Source organism: Harpia harpyja, chromosome 3 (genome assembly GCF_026419915.1).
Source record: "Harpia harpyja isolate bHarHar1 chromosome 3, bHarHar1 primary haplotype, whole genome shotgun sequence".
NCBI classification, from domain to species: domain Eukaryota; kingdom Metazoa; phylum Chordata; class Aves; order Accipitriformes; family Accipitridae; genus Harpia; species Harpia harpyja.
Window position 1 is genome coordinate 43,185,993 of NC_068942.1, and position 14,982 is coordinate 43,200,974.

At 39.3% G+C, this 14,982-nt stretch overlaps 1 protein-coding gene across 2 annotated transcripts in view; it reads right to left on the minus strand.

Annotated features, from left to right (window-relative positions):
• The window catches only part of RGS6 (regulator of G protein signaling 6), a 293,004-nt gene that overhangs the window by 270,139 nt on the left and 7,883 nt on the right, over positions 1-14,982 (minus strand). For both annotated transcript variants that reach the window (XM_052782295.1, XM_052782294.1), the window contains exon 2: positions 8,376-8,480. In XM_052782295.1, coding sequence (XP_052638255.1) covers positions 8,376-8,459 — 84 coding nt within the window. In that variant the 5' untranslated portion in view covers positions 8,460-8,480. The remainder of the gene's footprint in view (positions 1-8,375; positions 8,481-14,982) is intronic.

The window sequence follows — 14,982 nt, forward strand, 5'->3', positions numbered from 1 at the left end:
TGAACGTGGTACGACAGCTTCTCATGAAAAAAAGAAAGCATATTTCAAAATGTCTTAGGATGCAAAACATGAGTTTTTAAATGGAACTTCATTTGCATATTTTCATGGTCCCGCACATGTAATTTCTATTTATTGAAATGAATCCTCCCACTCAAACTTTATTGCAGAGCCTTATGAAAGAAGTTCGTAATCATCTGAAGTGATATTTTATTAATCAGGATAGAATAAGGGTTTAGCTGAAGTTCTATTACAAAACAAAATAATGTGGTTTCATGTGCATTTCATCCAATTCCATTCAAACTCTTTCATCTTAATACTAAGGTTCAAGACTGCATCTGAAATAGCCAGAAGCTGTCTCCTGGAATGAGTCAGGCTGGCAGCTCTCTACTACTTCAGTACTTTATTTTGGTTTGTTTTTAATAAATGAAACAATCCCATGGCTAAAATAATGCTTTAGGCAGAAAGAAAACACTCATATTCAGCCTCTTGCCCAAAACAACATGCAAAAGTAAATCAACAAACATAGTGAAAATACTCCAAGACCATAACTTAAAATGCTGACAACAACAAATACATCCAAAATGACATGAGAAAGATGCTGGGGTAATAAAAGAGAACCATTTCCAAAAATGCAAGGCATTAAGTGCTACAGCTAGAATAGCATAATCTTACCCTCTAGCTGAACCTTCCCTTTTTATCTCTGTATTCTAAATTTGCACTGGTTGCTTTGCTAAAAATATACTTTGAAGTTGTCATAGCTATTGGTCCTGGCTCATCTTTTTTCTGCCTCTGAGAACAGCTAAAGTAATAGATCACTGCAATTAGACTTTTATGGGTGCAAGAGACAGTTTGTTTCAGTTACAAACAGGAACAGAGAAAAGATGAGCTAGAGAGGAAAGAGAACTAAATAAATTTAAATAAGACAACTGCTTCTGAATATGGAGAAAACTACAAAAAAAAAAAGAAAAAAGATAGCTATAGGCTTATCAGCAAAATCTCTAACTACAAAGAAGGATACAATACACGAGAGCCAAGGCCACCTTTACACTAGGGCAAAGGCCACCTTTTCCAAGACTGGAAAGACAGATTCATATGTGTAAAATGCAAACAAATTATTCTGTGCTTGCATTATTTGACTTGAAAGATTTAAGGCATATAGGATATATAAGAAAATATATCATACATACATCTCTCTCTCTTTTTAATATACATAAGATATGTTCTAAGAATGTATCTTCTATATTAGGCTGAACAATACAGCCAGGAAAAACATAAAGGTTATTTTTTCATCCTCATTACTTCATGTAGGCATGGGCGGGGGGGGTATATATGTATGTATTTATATATCAAAAAGAGAAACAAGAAAATAGTTATTTGAGGATCTATCTACCTACCAATTTACGTACATTCCCCTATTGTAACTTTGCACACCACCTACTAATCTGAATCTTTAACCTCAGCAAAGTCTTAACTATTACTGCAAGACAAATGATGGAAAGAAACAACAAACCACAAAGTGTCCAAAAGCCCTTCCTGGAGGTGGATCACCTCCACCTCATTCCAAAAACATGTTCCTGTCACTTGTATGACAGCTTTATTTGTGTCTAAACAACAATGCAAGTCAGCTTCTGAAGTCCTCTGGGCACTAACTTACTGCAATTTTACACTAATGCCTTAGATCATTAATCATTCATACACATCTAACAGATGAGGAAATGAAATCCACAGTCCCCAGCTTTACCACAAGGTTCCCCTAACAGCTACAGTTAAGGTCAGCGGCATTAGCTTTGTTCAAGGACACCGACATGTGTCACACTTCAGCACTACAAATTGTTTGCTATTGCATGAATAAAGGGTGTTTGCAGGTATTTTAAATAGTCCCTATTCAAAGTTATCTGAAGAAGGTACAAATGTAAAGGTAGAAAGGCTTCTTGGCTCATTGTGTCTCCTTCTCTACTTTTGCAAGAAATCGTGTTATACAGGCCTCTTCAAAAAAAGTGCCTACACCTATCCTAAAACCAGCTGGCTCCCTTGGCTGCACTACTCCATTCAGCAGCTGCTCCAGAACTCCACTTGCCTGAGAATTAGTAACCACCTCCTAATTCTCTGATTGCATTTATTCATCAGAAATTTGTAAAAATTTGTGTGCACACCAGTACTATCCTCAGCTTAGTAAGGTCTTCTCCCTGCCTGACATTTATTCCTTAGAGCACTCTTGCAGAGTAATTACATCTCTCCTACCTCATTTTGTTTTGTTCAGCTAAATAAACCACTTGTTCCTAGTCCATCCTGTGTAACCAGGTCATGTTTTCTGAAGACCTAGATAAGGCAGTATCACTGGCCCTTTGCATAATACTGTTGACACCTATCACTCACCTGGAAATATTTCTCCAAGACACTCTGGGATTATATTTGTGGTTTTCATTGCCATTGCACAATACTGGATCATGACTGTCCTATGACTTACCAGCATACTCAGGTCTCTCTTTTCTGCTGCTCCTACCTAACAGATCTGTTGTACACAGCCATTCCCATCTTTGTCCCCCCCTATACAGACTCTCTCTCTGTAGGACTAAATTTAATGCCACTACTGTGACTCCTCTGCCCAAGATTTTGCTATATAAGGTACAGAAAGGAGAATTATTGAACATAACACCTGTTATTACAGGAAATGCCAAGAGGGAATCTCCTAGTTAAAAACCATCCAGCTCTGCCTTTACTGCAGCCACAATTTAACAGGTAGCCCATCTTGCAAACAGGCATTTCACCCTCTCTATGCAAAACCCTATGCAAAGTTGTTGACACAGTAAATCAGTTGGATAAAGAAATTAGCAGAGTTTCAAGAAATGGTCAACTTTTGTTTACAGCCAAGGCACATGAGTATCTGCAGTGATAAATTAACTGAAACCTCCTTTTCAACATGCAATACAGAAGTGCAGAGTTAAAGTTGCCCTGCTGCCTAACCTGTATATTAACATGTCTTGGTAACAAGATTGGGTTTAAATTTATTTTCCAACATTAACAATGCTAGTTTGGGGGTCACTTATCAAAAATTTTGCATGTTTCAGTTCCTGAAGTACTGATATATACTCTCCAATTCAATCCTAGTTTAATCCTGCGTCACTGCTTTTAGTCTGGAAACAGAGTAAAAATCAGGAAATGTCAAGAGCAAGATGGCTTAAAATGCCATAAAGTCATCTCTAACAACAGTACAGAAAAATCTTTGGGTAAAATTTGAAGACTATAGGTCCACAGTGTAATCAACTCATGCATTATCATCACAATCTTATGTTAAAGAACCAGTTACAAAACAGAATCAATTGTGTGAGACTCTCAGATTTCACAAACAAAAATAAGCTTCAAGGCCTTTACATGCAGCAGAATCCTAAAATATCACTCAAGAGACAAATAAAAGTAATGCCAAAAGCATTCAACAGTTTAAATGTATTTTAGGTTCTGCTGGCTCTCACTAGAACAGCATAAAGCCTTGAAAGGGTTAGGAAACCTCAAAAAAGGTGCAGACTGCTTTCATTTAATAAAGTGTAAAAGTTGTATGCATGAAATCCATCTCATTTTAACACACTGCAGCTTTTTCTTTCTTTGCAACAAGTCATCATTTTGACTATACCCTTATGGGTTTTGTCTGGTTTTGGTTGCTCAGTGTCCTATTGAGATAGTTTTTCATGTGCTATCTAGCACAACTTAAGAGCAAACAAATAGCAGTCTTGGTCTTCTGACTAGCTTCCAATAACAGCATTGTATTTTTTTTATCTGAACAGCTAATTTTAACAACAGCCTCTTCTCCCACCTTTCTGCTTCATGGTTCATACATTTTTTGCATGCATACATCTGTCTTCACAACTGCTTGTTCTCCCATCTCCCACCCTATCACCACGTTGGACCAGGTCTGACAGCAACACTCCAGCTATTTACCATGACTGGAACCCTGGAATCTGCCTGGACAAAAGCTGCTAAAGTAAGGCTGCAGGGGTTTTATGTTGGGGTTTGTTTGGGTTTTTTTTAAATTATTACAATTCAGATCCTAAACCAGCATTTAAAGAGAGGGTAGGGCTGCCAAGTACTGAAGGTAGCAAACACGTCAGATTTTTCTGAAAGCATCTTGTGGCAGCTGCAAGTTTGTATTACATTTACTTAGAACAGTAATTGCCTTTGGAAATTAGATTTTCCTGCTTGTTCAAAAGATTTATGATGAGTAACCATAAAAATTCAAAGTTTAACTCACTAAGTGCCAATGTTAGCAAGCAGATACAGAAGATGTGTCTGGCAAAATTAAGCAAAGATGGAAATGTACCATCAGATAATCCAGGTCATTTCTTTGATGATACCCTTTGATATCCCTCAGAGCATGCACGCTCACACTGATTCTAAACATTTCTAACAGTACAGTTTGTGAACTCTTCCCCATCCTAAGCAGTCTCTCTCAGGAACAAGTATGCCTTGCTACGCAATCTAGATTTTAGTTTCTGTGTTTTCATCCTTCTTGTTATATTCTCCAGGTACTTCTAAACAATTCTTCCTTTCTGGTTTTTTCAGTTCTTATTTAGCCAAGCCCTAAATATTTCAATTTTTCTCTTCTTTCAGTGACATGCCAGTTTTCTACCCTTCTTTCTGTAACAAGATTTGATTTGCCAAATTATTTTGGTAATAGGTCACCTAATAGATCTGGTGCCAGAAAGTGTCCATGAACCATTTGTCTTTCAATATGGTCTGCAGAAGGTGAACTTTTAGACCTGGGTTATTGGAATTATGAGCCAAAGGGCCCCTGCGACATAGTAACCAGCACCTGGAAGCCAGAACAGCTGATCAAGGGTGGCTGGATTTCAAGGGAATGTGACAGGCATTTAAAAATCAATTGATACTTTCTGTTACTGTTTGCCTGGAGTATGTTTTTCTCCTCTCACTGGCTTTTTACTGCATTTTTTTCCTTCCATACTGCAGCACCCACACAATGCTCACAGATTGAAGTGTGGACTGGGATGTCACTCACTTCCCCAGAAGGCCTTCTGTATTGACATTACCTGCTCCCATGAAAAGGAGGGTAGCATGTTTCAAACAGTCTTTTTAAGCACCGCATACCACTCTTCCAGTAGTAATCCCAACAAAAAATACATCAGCATCTTCTCCAGATGTGGCCAGACCCACTAAAGAAAACATGGTTCCTATGTTTTACTCACTGAGCAGTACTTAAATGGCAATGCAATTTCTGCAGCGCCCTTAAGTTTTCCATTGGATATAACTATGCCACACAAGATAAATGACAGCACATTCTTACTGCAGCACTGCTCATAGCCCTATAACCAGCCCAGGGCTAAGTACTGAGACATACAGAGAGATGAGAGGAAGCACAAATCCTAGGAGTGGGATGCAGCTTGCTTAATTATACATGTCTACCATATGACATAAGTTCCTGATACCTAGATGTCAAGGCACCCATGATAGTCAATGGAGACCTGGTCAATACAGCTCATGTAGTTTAGGGTACAATTCATTTTAACAAGTACAGGGTGAGGCAAATCACACCCTAAACACTACTCACCCAAATGAGTGCATCTGCACTAAATTCACACACAGATGTCTTCCAGAACAGTAGGGCAACTCTGAGCACTTTGGATTAAAAAAATAACATGCCTCACAATTTGAAAAATACCGGCCCCCAAAAGTTTAACCCTGAAAGTAGAAGAAAATAAGACCCATCTCATTGAGACCATCTGCTATAGCAATCAAAGCGCAATCAAAGCAGTTAGAATCCATTTGCTTGCAGGAGTCCATAGAGAATATCACAAACTAATTGGAATAAAAATAAATTAGTTTATTTTGTTCTGCATGGCCAAAATCCATCCCACTTAGTTTTACCTAAGTAAAGAAAACAGCCTGTTCTAGGCTTTTCTCCATAAACAAAACAGACAGAGGTTGCTCCAAAGAGACGCTCAGCACCACCTAAGATCTGATTTGTCCTTTAGATGCGTGTATCTCTCACTAGTGATTATAAAGAAAACCAGGCTACCACAGCCACCCTCTTGGATTATGAACTTTAAATAGACCTCAGTAAGTCTCAGTAAAGAAAGCATGAACAATTTGGGGTTGTACTTGTAGGGCTTTCCTCCCTCAAAACCCAAAAGCACGACAGTTATGACAAGCAACAAATTAATTGACACAGCAGGAATTACTGTAGTCCAATTATTGAGGCCCACCCTTATTTCTTCTTCCTTAGGGAGATCAACAATTGCATCTCAGGATCCCTGCTGTGAGAAGCAAACCTTCTCCTTTACTGTGACACAACACCAACCCTGAACTGTACTGTATGCTGGCAGATTGTGTTCTGTATTTCAGGGAGTCCAGTGTAGTGTTTTTCTCATTCATTACTGGCAATCAAGCCATTTGAAAGGAAATGAGAGATGAAGAGCTAAACACTCATTTGGAGAGAGGAGAGATAATCAAGAGAATAAAAGTCTTGTCTCAGATTTTGCATATGATTTCTCAACACTAAGGAACATATAATTGATGTGTAATACATATAACTAATATCAAACAGTAAATTAGATTTAGAAAGTCAATCACCAATGGAAATTAACTTTGAAGAATAGGCAATATTAACCCTATTCATAAAAGCAACAAAAAACCTCAACAAAAAAACCTGACAGACGTTCTTAATATTGACATATTAAGAGGTAGCTTAATATTGACAATACAGATTACAGTATTACTGAACAATGCATGGGGCATATTATTCTAAAAGATAACTATGTATTTTGACAGATGACTGTATTATGAAGGGCTGATAATACTGACATCTGTGGAACAGCAGTAAGGAGAAATGAATCAAATGGTATGAGTACGTTCACCATTGATACCGCAGAACCTGCAAGGCTTATTCTACAGTGACAATAAAGAAACACTAAAAGGCAAAGAAATGGAGAAGTTCTTAAGTAGAAATGCCATGAGATGAATAGAAAGTGAGGCACATTCAAATAAAACATCATGTTTTCAAGAATAGGTAAGTGAATTCTCTGCAGAGTCGCAGATTTAATGCCCTAATTCTAGATCACGCAACCAGAAATTTCTTTCATATCCCGTATCTGCCTCAACCTGCTGGGGTGTTGGACCTCTCAGCAAACAGGTTCTAAAAAGATAATCTGGCTAACTGACTAGTACTACTTCCAAATTAGCAGCTGAAGTGTGTTCATAACACATTCAAAACAAACAAGCCTACACATTACCCAGAAAATTTTCTCATGTTAACAATTCCAGATTCCAAACCAAATATGCAACAACTAAATCAAAATTACGGTTATCAAAAAGTAACACTTTAAACAACTTATGCTCTGTAAGAAACCTAAATTATTTTCTCAGCCTATGAAAGTCATCGAGATTGCAGTCACACAAGCAGAAAACAGTACCACGTACACCCAACGCATTTTAGTTATAGCTATTGTGTAAGGTGTAAAAATGAGTGAAAATACAAATTTTACCCAGGATTGTACTACACAAGGAAACTTGATTTGAGCTAGCGTTGTAGCTCTTCAGTTAACAGAATGGCAGCTTATTTGAGCCATGCAAGAAATTTTGGGTTTGTCAGAACCATACAGCACTTTCGCATGCTACATAAGAAATATTTTGCAGGCTAAATAAAATGTATTTACATGATTTCAATAAATTACAAAAAGACTCGGTTTCATAGGTAACAGATACACCCACCCCAGAGTAAAACAATGCCTTAGCAAATGGGTCAATAGATTGCTTTCCTTCATCTATTATACTACCTCCAAAGTACTTCAGAATAGGACATTTTATCATGGTGAAAGAATGTTCTTCGACATCATGCATTGCTGTTATTTTACCTTTGTCTAATTCATTTTTCAATAGCACTTGAGAGGTTTCTCTTTTTTAATCTAAGCAATGCAATGGGAAGCAATAACTACCTGCAAAGAATCAAACTGTAAATTATGCAACAAAAAACACAATATGAAAATAGAAAAAAATGTACTAAAAGATTGTTGTATGCCAGCTGCTTTATGCTTAGTGTGATAAAACTTGGAAGGTATGTACAATTATTTTAGCTACTTAGTAAACTTGAACAATTAGCTAAAGTCACATCACAACTATTCAAAAGAAGTTACAAGTTTCAAGTTATTTGTCATCAAATATTTTATAATAACAAGCTTAAATGCTTCCAGTGAACAGAGTAAGTCTTCCAGGCTCTCAAATGCTATAGTTTTAAATACCTACTTTCTTGAAAACTATTTCAGCTATGCATCCAAGCAGCCCGAAACGTATCTTTGACTTCAAAAGGGGCACGGGATCCTTTTACAAGCCAACCACATAAGAGACTTTTGCGAACAGCCCCAAACCCTTACCTTTCTGTAGACTATCATATTTGGAGAACTCTCCTCTAGGTCAGCAGTTTCCACATTACTTGGATCAGTGGGCGCTTGGGCCATGTTTGCCTCTCGTCGTTCAGACTGCAAGGACAGGAGCAAAAGTCAGCATCACTCCAGGCTGCAGGAGAGCACGGCAGGGACACGCGATTACCTACAAGGCAGACAGATGAGGATGATACAGAGGGAACCATGCTCCAGACTTCACCCAGTGCAGGATTTTATCACACTGTGTCAGACAGTTAAATGCTTTGAACTGATTTGTCTAAAGCACAATGCCCCAAGAGCGAGGGCCGCCAAGTCACACACAGCTGTGGTTTGGGTCATCACACACACACACACACACATATTCCTTCCCCAGTTCTGATCTTTTATCATAAGCCCTCATTCAATAAAAGATCAATTAATACTTCACACACTTTCTTTCCTTGCTATAAAGCACAAATGGCTTAGACTTTTCTAGGAGCTTTTCAGGTACGCTCAAAGAAAAAGCCAAGGAGGATAAAAAGCTTGCCATGAGACAGAGTGAAACCCCACTGGAATCGGTAGGTGCAGCAGCAGGCTGTCAGGCACACTGCCGGTTGTCGCCTGCGGATGCTCGGAGCTGCCTCCAGCTCTCCGCAACCCCGGGGCAGCAGCTGGGAACGGGGGAAGCATAGCTGCTTGCTCAGAGTAAGCAGCTTCCCTCACCTCTTCTCATGATACAGCCAGGAAGAGGCAGCAGGACACAGGCAAACAACCATGCGTAATGATCCTTAACCTGAACTATCTTCTAGAAGAACGGAAGAGCTGCCTTATCTCCTCCAAGTCATGCCAGGCTTGAGGCAAAAACATTAGTTTAGGAAAAAAAAAAAAAAAAAGGAGGGGGGACGGACACCCAGAGGAGGGCACTTAGAATTTCAAGTCAAATGCTACATTTTAAATTTTTCTTCTACCAGCAGGTTTGACAAGTTACATCTTAAATTAAATGCTGCTGTGGAGCCATGTGGTGACCTTTCTTAGCCTAAGAAGTAACATTGCCTCTATAGACGCTGGCATTAAAGCTGTTTGACAAGCTCAATTTCTTTAACATTGAAAGTACTGAAGTTTCCCATCTCAACATATTTTATTAAAAATTGAGACAAAAAAGTTTAAGTATGTTCACACATGCATAATCTACACATTCATTTCTAAAACACAGTTTACCACTAAACTGTCTCCCTTATTTAAGGAAGGAGATACCTTCCTATTCCTTTCTCTACCCATTTTTCACATTCCCACAGGCAACAAAGTGGCCCAGCATATAATATACATGTATAGCATACAATTATATGTATAACACAGCCCCAAGCCATTCTAGCTGTCAGTTACCAGCTCCCAAGGGCAAGTGCCAGAATTGGACAACCTCAGCCCATATCCCAGCTCTGTCCTGACTCAGTAGTGAAAAAGCTATTGCTGTAACATGGCATCCTCCACTGGAGCCAGAAGCAGCTGAGGTAGCCCCTTAAGCAAGAGGTAGCCCTTTAAGCAAGAGGTAATAGAGACCAAGGTTAAATAACCTACATCAATCCAGATTCCTTCATTTCATTTTATAAAGTATGCATGCACACACACGACTGTGGGCACAAATGCATCTGTAGATGCACATCCCAATTTTGAAGCTCAGTAATACAGTTCTAACTCAAATTAAACAATATACATATCACCTTTCAAAGGCATGTTCAGACCAATTTAGACACTATTTTATATTTAAAGGACATAAATGTATTTTAGCTCCTATTAAACTCTCATGTCTTCCTAGAAGCCCAAACACTGCACTGTTGTGCCAGGTCATGAGCTAAAAGGGAAATGGAATAAATTCTCCAAGCAAAATTATTAGATGCAAAAAAAATTAAATAGCACAAATGGTGAAGAGTAAAGCATTTTAAAATTATAGCACTTCAAATGATTTACACTAATGTGCATTTTCACAGCACTTTAGTCATGATTTCGAGGCACTGAGGAATTAGGCTCTAGGTATCATCACTCAACTGAACAGAGCAAGAACCAGGTAGAGATTTTACGTATCTTTCTGAAGACAATTACAAAGCAGAATTGAAAGTGTATGTCAAGTCACCCAAGTTTCAGCTCCACCTGCAGTAAATAAAGACCACATTCATCACTTACATTATATCTGAGATTACATATGCATACTTTAAAAAAAAAAAAAATTGCAATTAACTTTTAATTGAGCAATGCTCCTTTAAAGAAATTTCAAATTTCTAATCCAAAAGCCTTCTGCGGCATTACTTAGCTGTGCTTCGCTCATTGCATTATTCACTTTGAATGTCCACATTTACATGCGGACATTACATGTGTCTTGTTATACTGTCAGCTCACTTGATCTTTTCTGATACTTCAGGATTTTCCCCCATAGCACATCTTGAAGCTTTTCATCTACTCCGGTGCAACAAGACAAAAACAGCTTGCACAATATGTAGTACTGGCTGTCACGCTGTTCACTGTGACATCGAGGGAGCCACCGACTGCCTCTGAAGATCTACAAAAGTTAATCGATACAAACAAACCTGTTGTTGGAAGACAGAAATTTGCAAAAGTGCTTCCGACTGGTGCCCAGCATCTCCTGCTGGGTTTCAGTCAGGAGCAGCAGGAACAGGGCCACCTTTGCAGGAGTGACAGCAGGATGGATGTCGCAGGGGACAAGGCTTGAGACAAGGTAGGACTGAGGTGCACCCCAGAGCAGAGACAAGTGCGGGCATCCCCTCGAAGCAGCCTGGGCACTGCTGGTGCAGGGATGATCCTTAGTAGGGCCCCTGGACCAGGGGTCCCACAGGGCCCTTGAGGAATTGTCAAGGCTCTGACCATCGCCCAAGTTTATTCTCTTTCTTTTAGACTGCTTTTTTTTAAAAAACACAAAATCCTTTCTTAGATGGTATTATTCTAGAGGCAAAAAAAGACTACAGAGAAAATAAGACAGTGATACGACATGGGCATGCTCTTGGCTCTTCAAGGTGAAAGCAGGGCAATGCTGGGTCCCCATGGATCCTGTTACACCTGTGCTTTTTAACATATGGGACTTGAGCGGAGCTCAGCACCCAGTGATGTAGGACTGCTTCCCTGCACTCCTGACATGCTAAAGCCTGGTTTCAAGCCAGTTCACAAACAGGGCATTCTCACTAGCCTGAGGATTGTGGCACTGACTTAACACCCAATGAACACAGACAAACCACTGGCTACGTAGCAGCAACACCTCTGACAGAGGAGCAAAATCGGCACAGCCCCAAGGGAGCACCGCTTTGTCTCTGTCTGGGGGTCAGACCACCAGGGAGAAGGGCAGAGAGCCCAGAGACAGGCCTCCAGTGATGCAGGCGACCTGCTGCAAACATGAGTGAGACTGCTCACGTTCAAAGTACAGGTTTTTTACCCTACTACTATGTTAGGGTGCTGCATTTGCAACCCTTCAATTAAAATAATTGTTTGTGAAAGTCCACATCTGACTTGCATAGTCCTCTGTTAAAAAACAAACCAACAAAACCCCATAGCCTGGCATGAAAGAATTGCAGGACTAATTTTTCAAGGGATCCTATTGAAATGTATTCTTTCTACACAATTTTGTTGCTCACTACCAGCTCAGTCTACTCAAGATGCAAGCAGAAAGTCAACCCTACGTCGCTACACAGGTTAAACACAGAGTCTGCTCTCTGAACCTTTCTGTAAGCACGTTTGCAATGCATCAGCCAGAAAAGAATCCAGCTCGGCCTTATACAGACATTTCAGCTACACAGGGCTGAGAAAGGCAAAAACAAACATTTTATTTAGGTTTTAAAAAAATTAAAAGTACTCACGCACAGCCTCCAGTTAAGAGCCCCAGCAGTTACTACCTGAAGAGTACTGTCAGCTCCTTACTACTACAGGCAGTTTACTACTTTACCAGTGGCTAACTCATACCAGCCTGCATTCACGCACCAGCAATCTAAATCCAAATGCATATCTTCAAAAACCAAACGGTCCCTAAATTTCAACTTTCAGGTTCAAAAGATGCTGTTTTCCCACAGCTGTTTTTCTGACAATAGCCATGCTTGCAGTAATCCAGAATCCTCAGCAGCAAAAGTGATAAAAATTGAAACCATTTGCGCTAACCATTCTCACTCTGCCACACACAAGGAGCAAATCAGCAGTCTTCAAGTTCTTGTTTACAGATAAGACGGCCTATTAAGCCTTTAAAAAAATACTCCCAAAAATATGCTAAAAAGAGAGGATGCATTTGCCTCTCGTTGATTTTTTTTCCTTTTTATATTTTATTTTTTATTATAGAACAGTTCTGCTTTTTCCTGAGAAACAGAACCACACTGGACTAGATAGGCAGCCGCTGACAAAATGCACTGAATCATGGTAAGAGTTTTATCTCTCTCTTATCTGATCAGGCTCCTCAAACTCTCCCAAAACCCAGAAGCTGCAAAGAGATATGGCTCCTGTATGTTACAAAAGTATCAGTGAACTCCTTCAAACTGGAATAACCAATTAAAAAAATGCTCCAAAACTCAAGAAAACCAATTTTTTTTCCACAGCTCACCTCTTCAGAGTTTGATACAGAAGTTTAATAATAAAATTTCAAAGACAATAACCTTTACATCTTTGTCCATAAATACTGTAAGTAGTTAATCTCTGTGTACAGGTAAATTCAACAAGATCCTCAGTGTTCTCAAATACCTTGATTACTGTAAGTAAAGACTATTGTAAACAAGACTGCTGTAAGAAAACTGTTATAGGCACAAAACCCCATGAGCTTCATAGAAATTACCCCAATCTAGGAGTCCTTATAGACTCTGGGGTTTATAGGTAATAGGGAAAGAAAGAAGTACAAAGTTAGAAGAAATTCTGCAAAACAAACTATTTCTTGAAAATATCACCTGGATTTAGCAACCCAATACAAGGTCATATCTGAACTCTTATCCTGCATTTTAATAAATAAGTTGTCAACTTAATAAGCAAAATTCACAGTGCAAAACATTTCTTGCATATCTGAGATAAAAATGAGATAGTTTGTTGTAATATGCAAAAATTTAATCCCAGAAAACAGAATCTACTACATGAATCCCCATGTAGATATCTATCAGCCCCACTCAGCTGAAATACAATTTTAGGTGACAGTAAGTGGAAATTACCTTTATGCTATGTAATTAATATATTTCAAGGGCAGCTTATAATTGACATGTTGTACTAATGTCAAATCATGAGAGATTTAGAGCTTTAGCACACAATCATAGAGTAAAATATAATTTCATGTCATTAATACCTAGTTAATTTTTTTCTAATTAGTGAAATACTTCTAGACTACATGCCTTCTCACATGCCTGAGAAATCATATAACCACATGCCTTGCTGAACTGATAATTACCTAATAGAAAAAATCCCTACCTGGTCTGCTAGAATATTTAGATCGAATAGATCATGTTATTAAGGTGACAGGAGGGAAGAGACAGGGGAAAAAAAATAAAAATCAGTTACTTTGAATTCAATTAGTCCCCACTAATATTAAGTTGACATTTCATATCCATTACAAAAGTCTCTCCAGAATTGCACTGGCAAGAAAGAAACTTACTTTCATGTTCCTGTCCCAGTTAACTATTACTTCATTAAACTAGGACTTGGGCATGACAAGCAAGGTGTGTATACTAGAGGACAACATACAGCATTATTGTAGAAGTCATCCCGTTTACCAAGGCGAATATATCAACCAGAGCATCCCCAGATCCAACTTGGACTATACTCTGCTTTTAACTGGTATAGCTCAATCATAGCACTGCACAATTCACCTCTACTCTTCCCTCAGAAGTAAACCTGTATGACTAGTGAAATAACTTTCCAAAGAGGAACTGACACAACATCCACGTGAACCAGGCAACACCCAGGAAGACTGGAGCTGAGATCAAAACCCCACCATCTCCTCCAGTATCCTTACTGGTGAGGAAGGGGAAATGCTGGTGTTACACATAGCACTGCTGACCACCGCACTCAGCGGAACAAGACTCTGCAACCATGTTCCTCTCCTGAACCAGATGAGGAGGACATAAAGGCTAGTGAGAGAGGGGCTGGGCATCCCCAGGTAGGGAGCCACACCACAGTGAGCACTGACAGACTGAAGGGCCTTCTACCACTCTGGATACCGTGGCACTGCTCCCCTGCATGGAGGAGCAGCAAAGGGAATCTGCTTTTGATCAGTGAAGTCCAGCTCCCAAAGCATCTAAAAATCCTTCCAATGACTGGTTTGGACATCAAATTGTAACTGAAGTTACTCTGAAATTACTTTCCCAGTGGAAGATCATCCCAGACCTTCTGCCTCTCCTTGCAAGTGCTGAGGACTGCAGTACTGTCAACAATATTCAGTCTGTTGCCTTTTTTAAAGAACAAAGTATAAACACTTCCAGCAACTGCACTTAATGTTCAAATTTTTGCCAAATGAATTCCTCTTTGTTTGTGAGAAAGCAGTTTTGTTTATACTGGGAGAATTCATGGATTCTAAACGACCCCATTCCTCCTCTTTCTGAGGTACCAGCTCACAGGGAGCCCCGTGCTGAATTACTGGAGCTCAACACCTCTCTCGCTC